The 19,834-nt window shown below is 49.9% G+C and overlaps 1 protein-coding gene across 1 annotated transcript in view; it reads right to left on the bottom strand.

The window, feature by feature from the left end:
- Positions 1 to 19,446, bottom strand: part of LOC142572606 (netrin-1-like) — a 196,074-nt gene extending 176,628 nt beyond the window's left edge. The window contains exon 1 of the mRNA XM_075681828.1: positions 18,319 to 19,446. Within this exon, the coding sequence (XP_075537943.1) occupies positions 18,319 to 19,390 (1,072 nt within the window). The 5' untranslated portion in view covers positions 19,391 to 19,446. The remainder of the gene's footprint in view (positions 1 to 18,318) is intronic.
- Between the last annotated feature and the right edge of the window lie 388 nt (positions 19,447 to 19,834).

Raw genomic sequence — 19,834 nt, 5'->3', positions numbered from 1 at the left:
AGAATTATGCCACAATTCGAGGAAGCCTCTATTCTCGCAGATTTTGATTTTCTTTCTCTCTTCCTGTTGTTCTCACTTTGCACTTCCTTTTCTTCTTTTTTTTCATGCAGTGAAACTAAAGGGCGTCACATATCTGAAGAACTGAACGGCTCAGGCGTGAACGACCCGGGAATTCCCCTTTTGTCCGTATCATCCTTTAAAGAGAGCCGAGCCAAAAGGGTACGTCGCACAGCTTTTCCTTTCTTTTCATTTCTTTACTGACGCAAAGGAGAAACGCTGCCACAACCGTTTCGCGAAACAGCCAACGCGGCACGCTTCCATGCGTGCCCGGTTCCTTTGAAGACCGCGTCGGTGTACTAGGCATGCAGAGCAAAAGAAAACTCATGGGAGCGATTTATACCCCAGCTGTCTCATCAAAAGCGTGCAATATTGCGGAAGCTGCAGTGTACATATAGTGCGTGATCTAGCCTATCCCAGACCGAACTCACAAAAGCCTATTTCTGCTTTCCATCGGTTCACTATTGGCGCCTTGTTCTTGATGTATACACTACCCTTAGTCAACGCTATTGTCCAGTGGTATGTCGCGGGTCAGTCACGAAGGTCGCTCACGTTTGAACACTTCCGTGTTGGATAGCCCGAAGCACGCTCTAACATTATCAGCACTGTCCTGTTCTAGTGAGATACAGTATAATTCGCGTATTGTACCGCTACGTAGTATGATAAAATGATTAAAAAGAAAAAGGAAGACAGACAAGCGTATTCGCGCGACCGTGAAAGCGAAGCTCCCGAAGACGGATGTCCCTTGCAGTAGCCGTCCTTTGTCTCTGCGACGTCTGTCCGACAAGGAATTTGTCAGGGTTTTTCTATTCTCCCTTTCTCCTCCTCCTCCTCCTCCTCCTCCGCCTCCTCCTCCACCGCCTCCTCCTCCTCCTCATTCTTGCTTTCGTGTTGCCTCGAAAGCGCGCGCGTCTTGTGTCCGTATATATAGCCGAGCTGCGCGGGACGTCTATCTCCGGCAGACCTCCTCGCATGGACGTCGTTTCTGCCTCGTGTGACAAGTCTCGCGATGCGTCCGTGCCTACGTGTGTGACACCGACGCTCGCAACGGAGCTCCGGGCGAGTCCGGCCAGTCACACGTGTCGCGGAATTCTAGCACGTTTGTGAATTTAAAACAATCCCGCTTACCACGCTAAATGTTTCATATTTGCTCTGTGGTCTACGACATCATACAGAAAGTGAGTACGCATTGCACAGGTTAAGCGATGCCTGGTCACAACTTGGGCATGCCATCGGGTTTCGATTAATTCAAGGAATCTTCCGCGAATCATTCATACGAAGAGCCTGCGGCCGATTCGTGAAGGTGGTTAAAAAATATCACCTACCACTGGATTACCACTCTGTGAGAAACCACAAAATTAAAGGTGTGATACGAAAATTCGACTGTTCATGTGTGCGCGTTGACCATTCGTTTGTATTCATTTGATCGCGCGATTACGCGACGTGTGTGAGAAAGCGAACAAAATCAATTAGTAAGCGTCTTGACGTGTGCGATTTTGCCAGGCGAAGATATGTGGGCGACGCACAGGACCAGACGCGGAAACTTATTGATGCGAAAGCGTCAAACGGCCCATTGAGCGAAAAAGCCGGCGTCTGTAGTCTGTAGCAGCGAAACGGCACCTAAAAACCCACAGGATGTGACGCCCCGTCACGAGCGCGCCTCGACGGAGCAAGGTGGGCGAGAAGGAACACCTTCTGCCTCGCTAGCGGGTCAGGTGTTACGTGAGGGGACAGGGCACGGCCGCGACGCCACGTCATCCTCGCACTCGCTCTCGGAAGCCTGCGCGCAGTCCGTATCTCTCTCTCTCACCCCCACTGAGCTAAGCTGCTGATCGCACCTGCCGGGCTTGGCGGCTGGTCTCTCGTCGCGCAGGACGTCGGTGGCATGCGGCGTTGATACCGCAGGCTGCTGCAGCTTGCTGGCTCGGGCAGCACCGTATCGCTATGGTACATTACTCTCAGCGCAAAACTCGAAGGACCGCTGAGCGGCGTTTAAGTGGACATTAATGTTTTCGGATTCACAACTCACAAGAAGTGCTTAGGTGTCCTCAGATTTTGTTTTGCGCAGTCACACATACGAGTTATTAAATGTGCCGTCCTTTTGTTCACTTTCCTATAAACTGAAAAAAAAAATCAATATTTCCTCTGATAGTCTCAGGAAAAGTGCACACAGGAGCAGCCCGGATGAAAGCAGACAAGGCCGCAGAGTCGAGACACCCACAGCGTTAACTTTCCACAGCATTCTTTGCCACGGAAGAACCGTGGCAAAGAGTAAACGACTGAAGCTAGGCATTCGCAAAATATTATCATTTCGTTTTGCGTACACTATTCAGTTAGATAATAACTACCAGCAAACCCATCTTGCCACATTCGATCGTTCTCGATGGTTGCACGCGCCAGTCCGTCTGTGACAGTAATACGCATCATCGGGACAAATGATCGGAGAAGCAGGGAAGCTGTGTCAGACGAGGTTTTAATTTCATAGCTTTCCAAAAATGCCTGCAGTAAAAAGGTTTCCATACAGTTTGCGATTAAACAATACAGTTAAGTGCGGGAGCATCTGCGTAAGGTTTTTCAGACGCGCAATGAGGACATTGCGTCGGCTTTATGCTTCTCGCAGGCTAGTTCAACGAGAAGAAGGTAAATTTTCTTGTCCTACGCTACACGTTATAGTGAATACGTCTTTTCACATACACCAGCAAGAAGAACCGCGTATCACTCATGTCGAAAGCACGTGAAAGTATGACACTCCGGGTATATTGAGACAAAATTTATTTATGGGGTGATTAGGTGGCAGGGCAGAGGCGTCAAATGTTAAGGTGGTCTATAGTGGGAATCCACGGCACCTCACCCTGCGACCTCCATTGTTATTCATACCCTCTAAATTCATCAAGTAAGCAGAAGGAAGAAGGACCCCACTCCCGTACACCAGCTGCACTCGGCATTCGTCTGCTCAAGTTGGACGTTCACGTATGTAGATGTAAACTCTACGCGTCTGTCTTCCAAAGGTGCTTAGATGGGAAACTCGACGATGACAAACAAAACGTCTTGCATAATTACTAGTGTTTGCTAGCCATTGCTACAAAGGGACAACGAAAAGAAAGGCAAAACGCGCAATCTCTCTCAGACACCGCTATCGCCATTCTTTCTCCATTACGTCCCTTGCAGCATGCGCCGGGCAACTTGCCAGGACGCAGTGTCGCAGCAGCCTGTGATAATGTTTCAGAGGCGCGAGATAATGACTCCGAAATAAATTTAGGCTGCACTTGCGGTGCTCTTTATCTGAGACGCGGCGCAATACAAGATTGCCCACGTTTTCAGAACAGCCTGAAGGCAGTCAGTTCTAAGACGGCTTTTTGTGTCACATCTAAGGCCCACCTAGACCCTGTCCTGTCGGTTATTTATTTATTTTTATTTTTTATATCTGTCTACAAACAGCAGCGCCTTTCTTTCGGCGCTTTCTCAGAGAAAGAATATAAAGAAAAACAGAACGATAACCAACGGAAACGTGCCGTATCGGAACTGCGCTCATCGCGCCTATTCCTCGCCAGGCCTAAGCAGCTCCTTGGGAGGCGCTTCCTTCGTTGTGCGGGCCAGCAGCTCGCGGCGACCCAAAGGCGTCGTCACGCGGCGCCTATGCTATGCGTTTATGCGGTCCGAGAAAGCCCGCACAAACGCAGGCAGCCAAGCAGGCAACCGTGCGCGTGGAAGCGTTCGGACCACCCATGGGGTCGGCTTCTCCAGACACTGCATGGAGCGACCGGTGCAGCTCCGTAGCGCGCCGAAGCGACACGGGGCCACAAGAGGCCGCGGCTTCTCCGTCGCCCCGGCTTCTCGAGCGTCGGCTCTAAAACAGTACAAGAAGGAACAGCAGCAGTGGAGGGGGGGGGGGGGGGGAGGCGTCTGTACATCCGCTGGCTGCCTGTCGGTCCGAGCTGCCTCCCGCCTCTCGTCATACCTCGCGCCCCTCTTCCACCGCTCCCCTCATCGTGCGCCGTCGGTCGCCGTCCACGCACTGACACGTCTTAATCTTTTAAACGTTACAAACGACGCGCACCGGACCTGCTACAACTACAACGCAACCCCCTTTCCTGCCTCCTCCCTCTCCGCCCCTGTCCGACACACAAACAAGCACGCGACGGTGGGGCCACGCGGCAGCCGACACCGCGTCGCTTCCTCTGGCCCGCATCCTCTTCACGCCACCTCTCCGTCACCTATATGTTATACGTTCCTTTTTATTTCCTCCCGCGTAAGTGCCCATTGCGCACGCTTTATAATATTCTCGCCGAGGAAGCGGACGTCCAGTGGTGCGAGAATTAATTTAGCGGCAGCAGCTGCGGAAAGGAGGGGACGGGAAGAGGCGGGGTGGCGACTCGGCCGGAGGGCCTTTTGCCCCGAAAAGAGACAGCCAGTGGTGCGCGCTGAAGCTCTCGCTGCACGGTGCTTCAGCGTGGGTTTCTACTTTGCGTGTTTCGTGCATATACCAACGGAACAGGGTTCGCAACTCTGCGTCCCAACAACGAGATGACGAGAGCTACATTTAGTTTAATAAAGACGCGGGAGTGTATTGCGGGTGACAGCTATTAAGTGACCGTAAGAAGCAAATTTTTTACCCATCGCCACCTTCCTTTTTTTTTTCTTCTAAAATAAACATTGAAAGAAAGAACTTAAACGGGCGCCAATAAGGAATGTGATTTCTGCAACACACGTGTTTGTTATCCCAAATAAGGGCACTATAGTTAGCTAAAGTTTCATTGCATAGCTTTTAAACCATGAGGTTAGGGGTTCATATAGAAATCAGGGCCAATAATTAACTCACCAGCGCTGGTCGTTCTCATTAGCACTGGTAAAGGAATTTTGAACATTACCCCTTCGTGTATCTGTCGAGCTTCACCGCAGTGCACTTGAGTAACACAGGAGCCATCATTTTAAAAAGACTGATATTTAAGAAGGCCACCAGAATTTAAAAAAATTTTCAGTTAGCACCATGGAGAGGGCATGCCCTTTTGTTAACATCAGTATTTACGGCTCTTAGTCGTAACGTCCTTGCTGCGTTAAAACAGAATTTTGGTCAGGATTAAAACACCGCTATAACGCAGCAGGAAAATTACGAATAAGCGCCGTAAATAAGCATGCTATTAGAAGGGCGTACTTTCTCGACGTCGCTAACTGAAATTTGTTGCAATTCGCATGAGATGCATGTTATGGTGGCTTCTAGCCACCATATGCATGTTGCATGTACAACATTCCTGGGTATTATGACTGAACTAGCACCACTTCCAAAATTTTAGTACACAAAATGTAGACGGTAAACTAGGCGCTCCACATATAATTTTTCCCAAAAAAGATTCTTCGTGCATTTCCGCATTCTCTCTCCTTGCGTGTGCTTTTCTTTTTGGAGTTTTCCGTCGTCCCTTACCCCTTCCCCAGCGCGGAGTGGTAAACTGGATGTCTGTCTTCCGGTTAATATCACCACCCTTTTGCATCTGATCTCACTCTCTCTCTCTGCAAACTCTACATGGATCACCATAGTGCTCTGCTGCCTGATCCGGAGACCGTTACCTCGGAAGCTAGGCTAGACTCAGTGTTTTAAGCAAATGAGCATGTCTTTAAACATTGGATGTTTTCAAATGAGCAATCGGTGCGACTGCTTAAAGTTAATGATTTATAAGTAAACTGGTAGACCTTACTTAACCACAAGCTTATTACACATGATCGCAATATTTTTTTACACTCGCTCGATCCCCTTTAAAGTTGTTTCGTGAACTTCAAGTGCGCTAGGGACGAGATACCGAGCTAGAGGAAGACAGGACGAACGCAATCTGCGTTTGTCCCGTCTTCTTCTACCTTAGTGTCTCGTCCCCATCGTTCACGAAATAATGCCTTACCAACTTGCCTCCCAACACACTCTCCTAGAGTTTAACATTATGTTGCCGATAAAAAAAAAGTACGACAGCTGCCCAGCATTGAATTTGGCGTAAACACCTTGCAAACAATGTAAAATCATTTCTCTAGAAAACGCACAGCTGTTTCATCATTATTACATCATTTTTTCTGAATATGTAGAAATATATGGCATGACCACCATAACATTAAAACTGCTTATTGATTAAGCAGAGAAAACGCTTAAATGTGCATGTGAAGGTTAACTTTCATGGCTCATTCGCGTACCTGTGCCGTACGCGCAGCCTGGTTATTCGCCGTCATCACCGAACACATTTACAGCCCTCCCGGGGCCGTTAGTGGTTTCCGGAATGTGGAAAAGTCTTAGATTTCGCTCTCACAGCCGTCTTAACGACTTGCCGCTCCATTTGTGTTTCAGGCCTCACTGGAGTATACTCAGGCACCCAACGAACTTGAGCGAGCTCATATTACAGTGCGAGGCAGCTCCCGTCTCACATTTCTTTCGCACCGTACATTGCCCATTTACTTTTCTTCCTTTTCTTCCCCCTAAGATGGCCATTTCATTCCCTTCTCCACTCCCTTGCAAGCAGCCTCGCCCAATTGGCCACTATGAGACGGCTGTCATTATGTCAGTGTGTTTTGGCTTAATAGACGAAGAAAAAGAAAGCAAAACCACCAGAGATGGACGCGTCATTTACACAGCACGACTCGTGCCAGTTTGTTCGCAGCAATGCCCTTGTAGGTGAACGTTATTCCCGCTAAGAAGAAGAAAAAAAAAAGATTTGCGCGCGTTCGCGATGGTAGAATGAACTTGCATGGACTGACTGGCCTTTTCATAATGGACCTACGTCACACTGTCGCCATATGTAGAAAAAATTCCCCTATTACGAATTCTTGGATATAACGAATCAATACCATTTTATGGGTAGTTTCGTTACATGCGGGCTTGACTGCAATTGTCGTTCTGTTGGTGCTCCGTCTACATGTTCGTGATGCCTGTATAATAAATGTACTTTCTTTCTACAAAGGATTCAAAACACACCACTGCGAAAGGGCACGAAAGTGAAGAATTGAAGTCTACAGTTATTTGTCCTTTGCAATGTAGCACACACGCACACACACACGCATACACATTTGTGCATGAGACGAATATGAAATTCTCTCAATCAAAATAAATGACTTCGTTCTACTCAAATAAAGTCGACATGTTCAAGTTATAAAAGTAATTTGATATAGACAAATGACTCTCGTAACACCACGTTGACGTGCGAGCATTCTGGGCTTGCATTCGCAAAACTCTTCTTCCACGTAAGCGCCGGGCAAGTGGCGTTTCGTTATCATGCCGTTTGCATCACGTGTGCAGGGCACCCGAGCACCAGCCAGCCAGGACACGCTCCCACGTAAGATAAGGTTTACGAATACGGGCCGTGATAGATGTTAACACGTGTATCCTCCGGCGGAGTCATACATGCCTTGTGCGTCTAACCGTTTCCCACTTGCGCAGCCAGTATTACGCTTCGCGCGCGCCTCGCACGCCGTCAGATTCCTCGTATCGCGACTTGCATACAAATCTGCGCACAGCGCAAGCCGGACGCACGGAGCAGAAGCAAGAAGACCTGCCGCAACGGCGCACGGAAGCCGCGAGCGAGAATTTCGGAGACCGCGCTGCCCAGCCTCAGCGTAGGATACATTTCTCACCGCCACAACCGACACGGCGGCGCGGCTTGTATCTCGCGCAAGCTTGTCGCTCATTCGGCCGCAGTTTGCCGAATGGTCGGAGTCGTAAATTCCCCCGCATGCGCGCATAGGAGAGCCACATAACAGACTCGCTCTTCTAGGAAGTCCGTCGATATTTGCTTCCATACGGACACAAACTTTATATCTCTTTCGCGATTCAGTCAGGCTTGCGCGGGAATCGTGGATCCGGCCGGTCGGCGCAGCCCCGGGGAAAGACCCGCGCTTCAATCTTTCACTTCTTCTTATCGTATACTTTGCGCCTTGGCGTCCGAAAGCAAGATAAAAGGAAACCATCGGGAGCCTACACTATGTATATACAGTGCGCACGGAGACGACTATATAGTGAGCGTATATGTGCGTCTGTAATATATGTGCGTGCGTGAGTATCGCTGTACTTACACGAGAGTGAGCGCTCGCTTCACGTAAAGGGATATTATATACGTCAGTGCAGCGAGACAGTTTTACTTCCGCTGCGGAATCGTACGCTGCGGCGCGTCGTCTGCCGGCTCGGCACTATGGGGGTGCGCACGTGGGAAACGGCGAGAGCGGAGTGCAGTGACTTCTTTTACGGCCGCGTACGGCGTGCACTTTTCGGCGAGCTATATGCGTTAGCTATATATGTGTATGCGCGCGCAAGCGACGTCTGCTGCCGGATGCGTGCAGACGGTCGCACTGCGAAACTGCCCGAGAGAAATCATTAGGTCGTACGAGCAGTCATAATGCAGATCTAAACGGAAGGAAGGGATGACTCCGCTGATATGGGAACGATACGCAATGTAGCAATCGGCTTCGAGTAAAAGCAAAAAAAAAAAAAAATAAAGTTTTGCTCGGCGTTCTAAAGTGTAGTTGTGCATGCGCAAATTATGGTATAGCACAGCGACAAGTTCTCGTTAGGGGAGGCAGGCTTTGAATCCTCTTGAGCGACACGCGTTCTCTCTGCAGTGCGAAGTTCCTTTCTCTCGTTTCTATTTCTTTCTATACAAAGTTGTTTATTTTGTTTTAATTATTCCCGAGGCTTCTTTATCGTTAATTTCATTTTGTAAACACTTAAGTTTGCACTTTCTCGCATGACGCTATACTCTTCTAAAATATACTGATACGACGTATAATATGCTTAGCTTGAGAGAGGGAGAGAAAGATAAAACTTTTATTGTGTCCATATAAAATAAATAAACGCAGGGGGTGATCACGTTTATCCTGAACTGATTCGGTACTTCGGTATATGCTGAGACTCGCTGTCTCAATGTCATTAACTGCTGCATGCACGTTCCAGAGCAACTGCCAGAAATAGAGAGAGAGAGAGAGAGAGAGAGAGAGAGAGAGAGAGAGAGAGAGAGAGAGAGAGAGAGAGAGAGAGAAATACACAATGACGCAATGGTATGTATAAGCAATGGCTAACACTGGTGAACTAGCTAGCTTATTTTCCTATCAGAAAAGATGAAGTACAGCTAAACTCGATCGTGAATGAATTCACGCCTCTAAGTCGACATCGCAGTTCCTGGATAGAAGAGTGATGTCTGTCTTGCTCACTAAGAAAAGCTGCCATATTATTCAGCCGAAAAAGAAAACGACGCGACATAACTTTCTAAAGAATAGCATCTGTTCTTTAGATCTCAGCTCGCGGTACAGAAACAATGCTTAGGGATTGACCATCAGAATCAGTTACTTCACTCATCTAGGCTGCACCGCCCACGGGCAACATTAACGCAGTCGAAAGGTTCCACACTTAGGCACCTTGCTGAAGCAAAGCAGCGAGTCTCTTCGTACAACCTATGGACTAAGCGGGAGATACAGCGCCACTCCGCATGACAGCGTGCAGGAAAAAATGATGGTGAGAGAGAAAGACGGAGAGAGGAAGTGAGAGAAGAGGCGATGCATCGAGTGTACGAGAGTTGGGCTGCATCCGCTGTTGCGCGTGCATGCATGCACGCGTGAGGGCCAGCCGTAATTGATGAATGTCTCCCTCCCGTGCGCACAACAAAGCAAACAAAGACGTCGTGAAAAGTCTGATGGGGATTTAAGGCCGTCGCGTGGGGGCAGGCTGAGAGGAAGGGTGAACGGCGAGGGGGGGAGGGGGGCGTGCGGCACGTCGTGCCTCTATATATACTATATAGTATAGTGCAGCAAGCACACGTACACGCACGCGCTCTCGTACGGCCATCGCTCGCGCAAGGATGCCGCTGGCTGCGGCGCGCAGTCCATGCAAATGGAGCTTCCTCGGCGACGTGCCGTTGTTGTCGCGGCCAGCTGACTTATGGCGCAAAGCCGGCGTCGTCCCGCACGTGGCTCATTACCACTGATTGTGTTTACAGGAGCTGCCGCGGTCCTCTTACTGATTTACCTGCACGCGCGGGTGTCCCGTTGCGCAAGCCGGCTGCAGCGGATATGTGTACACGCGTGTTGGCTCTCTGATATACACACTTCGCGTGCGTTTGTTTTGTACGTGCGTGTTTGTGTATATATGAGCGTGTGTGTATAAGTGCAACATGTACTTGCATACGTGTTCTTTCCTTTTTTTTCCTTTCTTTCTTCCTTTCTTTCTTTCTCTCTCTCTTTCTTTCTTTAACCGTCGGCACTGGCGCTAGAGTTTCACAATTGCCTGTTTGTCTTTCTCCGTTTGCTTTTGTTTTAGTGTGTCGCTGTGTTCCTCCGCGTAACTCCTGAGTTATGAAGCCTGCGGCCCGGCAACGATAGTGCCATGTAGCAGCCAGCAAACGATGCGTGCACGTCATCATTTCAGGTAGCGTATAGCATGATGTATGGGGGAACCATATGGCAGGGCCCGTACAGTGCGGCTCTAGGTGCCTTTACGGAAACTTCCCTCTTCGACGCATCCAACGTAAGAGTGCAACTGTGTGGCATAGCTGGACCAGTGGCGTACTGATGTATTCGTAGCTTCAAAGCAACCTTATTTGTTTCTGCTTCCGAGTCACTCGCATAAGCACGTAACAGGTGACGCTGTGCCAAGTGAGGTTTTTACGTGTTACTGTTAGCCACGTGCTTTCTTCTGGGGTTATATAAGATCGTATGTACGGGCAGGCCACGGGCTAAGTAGCCCCCCTATCTATTATGTTTATAAACCCACTCGATAAATAAAAAGGCCGATTGCAGACTGTTTCGACAGAAGTTACCCAATATTGCTGTGATATTACATTAAGCCAACGCGATGTAGCTATATACGTTCTACTGACGAACAATATATTTTTCTTGTGTAACACACGCACGCAAGCACGCACGAATGTCGCATTGTTCATGTGCGTATATTTCGCAGCAAAGTGTAGCGCATAGCAAATGAAATGTATACAAATCAAATTAATTATAGACTGCTGATCACAAGGAAATCCCGAAGGGCTGTGAGAGCGCATCCGTGCTTGGCAGGGCATGGGCATGTAAAGTACATTCTGGTTATAAAAGAAGTACGTCTGAAAAATTGTTTCAACTTCTCGCGTAAATGGCCGCACTATTCTATATATTACGGATAGAGACCATGACGTGTTTCTCCGTATAGGAACCTCTGGTGCGTCACAGTATTGGAAGTTAGAAGGTATCCTCTTTCTCACGCGGTCAAATAGGACGAATTCCAGGTGGGTGACCAGTGTCGAGCAGTGAGCAGCAGCCAGTATTCGGTCGGCTATGCCTCGTTTCCATTTGTGCCAGTTTCACCAGAGATCCAAAGAAATTGAACGTGATGGCGGAAAATGAAGCAACGGTTAATGCCTTTGCAGCCTCGTATGATAGCGAACACGAAACAGCACGAAGAATCCACCTCCCCCCCCCCCCCCCCCCAAATCAAGCCGATATCTCTAGAATGTATACAGGACAACTGTAAATAAATTCGTTGTCAGCAACGTAGCTTCCAGCCCAAAGAATTTCCGGCATTTCTACGTACACGATCGAGGAAACGGACGAGGGCACAATAATCAGCTGAGAGTGACACGGGCATCGAGAATGAGGTTCAAAAACGAACGAACTAGGCATTACAGGTGACAAGTGAATGCGGCAACAGCGATCCGAGTCGTCACAAAGCCGGCGTCTCCCTATGTTTATAATCAGTGCCAGGCGTTAAGCCGGTCGGCGAGCTCGCGAGAGCGCCGCACGCCCGCGACCCGGCTGGCGATTCTCCAAAACGGTGGCAGAGCGCCCGGACGCTCTGCCACCGCGAACCTGCGAAAGCGCGTTTGGACGCGCTTTCGCAGCGACGGCCGCGCGTCTGGGAAAAAAAAAAAAAAAACGACGACACCGGGCCACCGCTAGACAGCGAGTGAGGCGGGAGAGCAATTTCGAGGTTGAAGTCCTCTCCTCCCGAGTCCCACGGGGCAGCGTCGCGAGGTGGTGAATCGCCGCACGCGGCTCTTGTGCGCCGCTTCTCCCGTTCCTCGCAGGCTGACTCATCGCTGGCTGCTGCGGGGACGCGCCGGCCTTGACGGGGCCGCCGCCGACAGCGTGCACCTGAATCGCGTCTTTGTTCGATCCTCCTTCCGGAGGCATCGCTGCTGCCGGTGAAGAAGCCGCCCACTGCGGGGGAGGCGGCGAGCCTGCGGCGCCTTCCGTCCTTTGAAGTCGACAGGGAGTCGAGTCGTTTTGAAGCGAGAAACCGATCACTTCGCATTTTCCGTGATGGTATGTATGTATGTATGTATGTATGTATGTATGTATGTATGTATGTATGTATGTATGTATGTATGTATGTATGTATGTATGTATGTATGTATGTATGTATGTATGTATGTATGTGGACGGGTGACATCATAGGGGATGCAAATGGGGAATATTGTAAGGACGCCGTACTCACAAAGCAGTCACATACGTGATACACGTAGACCAACGCGTTTAAAGAACTTCACGTGCTAATGCGTACACATAGCTCGGAATAGGATATGTCCCCTTTTTTCTCCCTTTCTTTATTTCTTACTTTGTGTGCGAGTCTTGAACTCGCCAGAGGGCATCACTTTTTTTTTTTGTAATGTTTTGTTCTTGCCAGGACCGAATTTCCGTTGCCGTCATCCCACGCCAAGTGCACGTGGACGAATTGCACGCGGACGTACTCGCCCCTGTGAACGAATCCTGCTCGGCTAAACGCCAACTCGTATCGCAGCCAGCTCCTCTTTTTAGGCATCCCTAAAGAAGTCAGAACATCTCGCACGTATAATCACACAGCCCTTCATTCACTCGTGCGCGCGCGTGAAATTGCGAAGGACCACACGACCCCCCACGCATCACCCGTTAGCGTATACGCCTGCTTGGCTTTACCATTCAGACATTGCGTGGAAGCAACGGCTCGGCGAGAACAACAACATGAGCGGCGTGGACCATTAATCTTTTCCGAGTCCGTCATTGTGCTCCGCGAAGAACGCCGGGCTTCCCTGCCTACGCTCGCGTTGAACGCGCTGCCGAGGGCAACAATCCAGCGTCGTGGTCGTCGTTAGGAAACAAACCGTGCAAAACGTACTCGTGTAGCGTAACTTTGGATCTCTCTCTCTCTCTCACCGATGCACTTCTCCTCCCTGGAAACAGATGAAAACGGCACCTCCCTCCCGCTTAAGCCGAGTAGATATTTAAGGCACTACGAGCGGCTCCCTCCTGGATAAGTGGCCGGCGGGAAGGCGGCTTGCAGCGCTCTTGCAGGTGGGTACGTATACCAGCATGAACTGGAGACTCGAGAAGAAAGAAAGAAAGAAAGAAAGCGTTCGAAAGTTCGGTGGAAAGAAAGTGGTCGAGGGAGAAAAGGAAAGAACCGCGGGGTTGGGGGGGGGGGAGCTAACCACGACAGTATCATTAAATGCCCGGCCACTCGGTTGGTTCGGCCGCTGCTCAATTGCTTAGTGCGCATCGCACAGCGGTGCGTGAGTGTGCGGAGCTCTTCGACGGCGTTTTTTAGGTGCGCGAAACCGGCTTACGCCCCGCGTGCCTGGGTATACCGCGCGTCTGTGTACTCCAATGCCGGACCGACAAGGCCGTGGCGAGGTTGTTCTTTTGGGCCGGGCTGCCGGCCGGTTGCTCGAACCGGGCTACGTTCTCTCTCTTTCTGTCGGTGTCTGCGCGTGTGAGTGTTTTGTGTGTGGTGGGGAAGGGAGAGAGAAAGACAGGTTAGATGTAAGAGTGATGTCTCCGTAAGTCCCCGCGCCTGCAAGCACGCGGCTTGAATGTAAACGCTCGGTGCCGCCGCAGAAGAGAAGACGAACAGATGACAGTGAATGGGGAGCCTCTCCCCCCTGTTGTCGCACATGCGTGTTCGGAGCGGTGATAATCGAAGCAGCGTTTATGGACGGACATATATAATAGCGGGTGCCGCGAAATTCCGAGTGTTCTAAAGGAGGGCGAGTTGTTGCTGTAGCATGATCAGAAGAGTAGCAGTAGCTCCCTATGGGAATACACGGACAAAGAGAAAATAAAATAAACGAGAAAGGTTTAGCGGTCTTTACTCGTACTTGAAGCGCGAAAAGCGCGAATACCGTGTGCACCTAGCTATTGCACAATCTTAACGCTCATTTTCTTCGTCAACATTATGGTTCTCTGAAAACGTGATGAACTGCGAAATTAATAATTCTTTAGAACTTTTCAAGTCACTTGCGACCTTTCCTTTCCCATCTTCGTTTCCATTTCTTTTGTTCTGGTTCCATATTGTTTAATGCATGTTTTGCATCATCACCTCTAACATACGACGCACGCTCGATTCTCAGTGTTCGCCCTTGTATAGCGTGCATAAATTTCTTCGTTTCTTACTGCAGATAGGACAGTAAATAAGAAGTGACAAACATATTCAACCGATTAGCGATACCCCCTGAAAACGAAGCAAACAAAAAAAGAAGCGTGATTTGTGCAGCCAGTCATGGGCCGGCCTCTAAGCAGGGACATAAAGAAAGCAAGCAGACAAGATTTCTTCAGCCTTTAGCCACTGATAGTTGCAAATCCCGAGTACCTGTGCTTCGCCTCACGGCGTTCAAGTCTCTCCGGGTCTGCACATCACCTTGCGTACATGCCGTTATAGCTGACACCGTGGACAGCCTGTAATGACCGTTTTTCCCTGTTGAGTTATGAAACGTAAAAGGGCGCGAGCTGTCGGAGAAGGAGCAATGTTCGGCGCCGCCCGTATAGTTATAGCTTATGGGAGATGTCCGACAATGTCGCCCGCACCGAAAAAAAAAAAAGAAAAGGAAACTTCGCAACGGGTTCGCAGTTTCGTCCCGGCGTCGCTGACTTACGAGTGCTTCTGCCCGAAAGAGACAATGCGAGCTGCTGCTGTTGCTCGTAAACTTGGCACCATATATACTATTCGTTATCTGCACAGAAACAGCAGAGAACTGCGACGATGTTCTGGTGCGTGCGAATAGAAACGTGAAAAAAAAAAGAGATAAACAGACACACACACAAGAAAGAAAGCAAATGATGAAGAAGGAAAATAAAATAAAAGCCACTTGCGATGATGGCACCGCGGTTTGTGACTCATATTTCTGACTCCCAGTAGCAAGTCATAAAACGTTGCCCCTGCAGAAACAAATGTTCGCGGGGCAAAAACGGTCGTCTCTTATATACGCGACGAGGAAGCGCGGTAGTGAGTGATTTATCGTTACGGACGGCGCACATAACCGTGTCCCGCGACTTCACGGAAGCAGTCTGTGCGGTTTGGGCACTGACAGAGACAGTTTGACTCTTTTCTTTTCACTACACATCCTGTAGCAGATTCAATAAAAAAATATCGTAGAAGGTGCTGGCTAGAAGCTTCATCGTACACAAATGACAGCGAATGAGAGAATGCCGGTTCTTGGAAAGAATAGCTACATGTAAGAATAGCTACATGTAGTCATGTATAGTGCTACTATTAGGGAATGAAGAGTTGAGAAACAGGTAACATGTACAGTATGGATCACTTGGGAGCGATTTACTGTTGCTCATCATATTGGAAGTGCGCTGCTTATTCCTTGATGTTATATTACGTTGCACGAGTAGGATACATTAACAGAAGCTGCGCCGGCCTGCGTTCTGAACGAAGGCTGAAGTTGGTGTAGTAGGCGGTGAGCGTACGTCGTATATGCGTATAGGAATAATTCGACAATGATGAAACCTTGCACCTTGCTTATACTTGAGCGAATTCAAATTTCGAACGTAATAAAGTCAAACTAATAGCAAAGCTCCGTCTCATAGGACAACGATTTCTCAGTACGAATGCTGCCGCTGCGGGACAAGTAACCGTAACCAATTAGGAAAGATAAATCATACAAACCCAGCGTACACAGAAGCCAAAATAAACATTTTTCCTTTAATAAAACACGTCAATAATCGCAAACTTTCCCTGCTATACACTTACTAGATACTTTAGACGATGAAAAGCAGCTAATGTTCCTAATTTTTTCCGAACGTTCCTTACTACGGTGTCATTTGGCTCTGTATCTAGGACCTTTACTCGATTAAATGTATTGGGACTCCTTCATTTCCGTTAGCTCTTTCCCGCCATTTATTATTATATCTTTTGGCGCGTTCGTTCAAAGCCACACGCAATTTAGACACGAGAATTCGGGCACACGGAAATACTATTGGGTCCAGGTACTCCCTGTCGGTCCCTGCGTGGGAGACGCCCACTGCGCGTTGACGTGCGTCCTGCAGGACTTTTATTAAAGTTTTTCCAATCCAATCCAATCCGGTTCTGCTACCAGGCGCAGCTTATTTTTGCAGGCGCTTTATTGCTTGTTCAGTGGCACGTTCATAGTCACGAAACGCGTACAAGCTGCTCACATTACGAATAAACGTTTCTTAATAGGATTTGTGTTCCTTTAATGAGCTTTAATATTTGCCACAGGCTTATCTAATTATGGTCGAAGCTTCCAGCTATTCGCAGCTATGCCGCCTTCGCTTACATACTTGATGCCAAGCTGTCAGAACAAGATGAATGAAGGTGATCCATTTCTCGCAAGTGTCACAAAGCCATTAGTCGCGCTTTAAGCGATAATTCTTTAGTGTTTGTAATCAACGTGCAAGACGCCTGCAAGACGGATCGTGAAAGAAACGTGGCAGGTTTTGTGATCGCGCCTACATTTGATAACGGCGAAGATTGAAATGCTTGTGTGGGCGCAGAAATAATAAGTCCATTTTCAATTATAATCACTGATGCTCATTTGTATTCCTAAAGTATACTCGAGGTTTTTGTGTTAAAACACGGGAAATAAAGGCTCGGTCAGTTCTAAATTCATTATACATGTATTGACGTCATTTCCCAGCCCAGATTGGAATATTCCTTTTAATTTAAGTCATTAAATGTCCTTATAGGTATTTCGGACTTTTCACTGTGCTTTCCAAGCATATCAAATGCTGTCTAAATTTTCTACAACGAATGAGAAAAACGGAAGCATTTTATGACTCGAGTGTGCCAGACTGACGACAAGCAGCTCTGACGTAAGACAAGAGAAGTCTGAAGAAGTAAATAATAACTAAATGTTAGGTGACAAAATTAAAAGACTAGTGACATAGCTTCGTATACACAGCTATGTGACTGTATACTGTACATACTGTACTGTATGTATAGTGCACTATATACTGTATATACTGTATTATATATACTGTGACTGTAACGCGCGTCCGACAACTGTAATTAGCGTTAAAAACTAAACTACCCTGTCTATTTACTATCAATTCGGACGTGGGCAGCCTGGACCCGGGTTTCTGGCTCAGACATGTCTGGCTTGTCCTAAAGATATCCAGTAGAGTGCACAAAAAAAGGCTCGCGTTTAATTTGTGCGTTTGGGTCCACAGAAAAAGACAGTTCTAGCATCGGCAGTAAAAGAAGAACAAGTTCCTACAGTTATGTTAATAACACGGTGACTATTATTGTTTTCAACATAGCAGCTTATTAACTTAATATGCAGCATTAATGTAAAGCGTAACTGTTCAGCAGTTGCTGCGACGTCACTGACAAGAATCCTTATTGTATATTGTTTATAAAGTTTCAATTTTCCAAACATCGCTTATGTAATAATCTTTAAAGTTGCAAGCATGGAAGTGTACAATAAGACACCCTGTAATACTATAGGACACGCCCCGTCGACAATGAGCGGAAGCGGATAATCAAGCGCAACGAACGTGCATGTTGCTTGCAAATACGTGCCCCTGTAGGCATACGCGAAAGAAGCAAAAGTGTTTCCCGTCGCTGCATAAACATTGTGCGGATTGGTGGCCTGTTCAACACTGACTGGGCAGTGCTGCAGTTAAAGCACAAGCAGAGCACCCATCCACTGGCTTACGTTATGTTGTTGTTTTCGATTGGCCTAGGAGAGAGAACGGCCCTGTGAACCTTAGGAAGGTTATAAGACAGTGTCCGTTCATGCATATCGCGCGCTTCGCGTGCATGTTTGTGTTGTTCATCCCTCATTCACGGCATACGTCGCAGTGTGCCAAGATGACGACTTTACATTCTTCAGCCACATTTTGCTCACACCTCGGAAGAACTCTTCAGGAAGAACTCCCATGTCAATGAAGGGAATCACGATAACTCGCACACAGATATTCAACAGTTCAAACTTCATGCAGCTCTTATCGGTGGGGGTTGAAGGGCAAGGACACATTTACATGTAAAGAAAATGTGGCGGGAAAAAGCGCTTCGGGTGAAACCGTGCTGTTGCGTGTACTTACGGACGCACTCGTGGGCGTCGTGCGCCGTGGCCCTCCCCCAGGGCCGGTCGTAGTAGAAGGGCTTGCACTTCTCGCAGTCGCGGCCCGCGGTGTGGTGCTTGCACTCGCAGGCCAGCTGGCCGTCCCTGTTCTGGACGCAGCGCGAGCCGTGGCCGTTGCACTTGCAGCGGCCGCCCACGGCGAAGTCGGACACGGCGTAGTAGTAGGAGGCGTCGCGCGCCGGCACCAGCGTCTCGTTGTCGGCCGAGGCGGGCTCCGGCAGCGCCCAGTTGGTGAGCCGGTTGAAGACCACCTTGACGTCGGTGGCAGTGACCCACTCCTGCAGCACGGGGCTGCTGTCGAACTCGTAGGCCGACGGGCGCCCTTCGAGCGTCGAGAAGGCGATGCGAGCGCCGGAGAGCTGCTCGGTGCTCGACTGGGGGTCGCTGCAGAGCGGCTCCTGCTCGTTGGCCTTCGTGATCAACGCGCGGTTGGGGCGGCCGTACATCTTGCGGCACTGCGACGAGTAGAACTGGAACGGCTGCCACGAGCGGCCGTGGTCGGTGCTCTTGTAGATGGCCAGGGAGTCCGGCTTGGCGCCGCAGAACTGCAGGCTCACGTAGGTCAGCTCGTACTTCTTGCCCAGGCTGAGCACCAGGGACACGTTGTGCAGCGGCTGCTGGAACGGCTCGGACATCCAGCAGGTGACGTTGTTCGGGTTGTTCAGGTCGGTCAGGTAGGCGGCCGGGTGCCGGCGCTTCGGGTTGCCGGCGTCGCAGATCTGGCAGTTGCGCACGATCTCGCCCTTCTCGTCGGTGGCCGTGGCGCAGTAGCGCGACGGCGGGTTGCCGCACTCGGAGCTGACGCGCACCTCCTTGCCGAACGCGGCGTTCACGAAGTCCGGGATGCACCGGCGCGGGTTGTTCATTTCGTCGAAGCACGGGTCCTGCTGCGTCTGCGCGGCGAACATGGAGCTCAGGAAGGCCGACGAGGAAGCGGCCCTCGCGGCTGCCGTGGCCGCCAGCGCCAGGACAAGCAGCAGGGCCGGCAGCGGCGGCCCGCCGCCGGACACGAGCGCCGTGGGGGCCCCCATTCACAGGAGACAAGCGGCGTGCCGCGCTCTCGGCGCGCTCCTCATACTGCGGCCGCGGACGCTCTTCTCCGGCCGCTTCGAATGGGGCCGCCGTCCCGTCCCGCGCCGCCTCCCATTGGTCGCGCGCAGCGGCCCGGTGCGCGAGGGCGCTGGAGCGCGCGGGTGCGCTTCTCCCGCGCGCACCGGAGGGGCGTCTTCCCCCCACGGCACGCTGCTGGCATGGACCAGGTGCCCCTCTCCCGCCTACGCCGCCTTCGTTTTGTCGCGCCCCGGGGGGAAGAGATACGCGCTGGAGCACGCTGTTGCGCGCCCGAAGGGAACAAGCACCAGAGCTTCGAGGGAAAGTAGCTGCAGAGGCTCGACGACAAAAGGAGTGAGCCGAAGAGTTGGCCAGTGGTGGGTTGTTAAAGGCGGGGAACGTTTTGCGGCTGACTTATCTTATGT

Source organism: Dermacentor variabilis, chromosome 2 (genome assembly GCF_050947875.1).
Source record: "Dermacentor variabilis isolate Ectoservices chromosome 2, ASM5094787v1, whole genome shotgun sequence".
In the NCBI taxonomy this organism is placed as follows: Eukaryota; Metazoa; Arthropoda; class Arachnida; order Ixodida; family Ixodidae; genus Dermacentor; species Dermacentor variabilis.
This window is presented reverse-complemented; position numbering and strand designations above follow the sequence as displayed.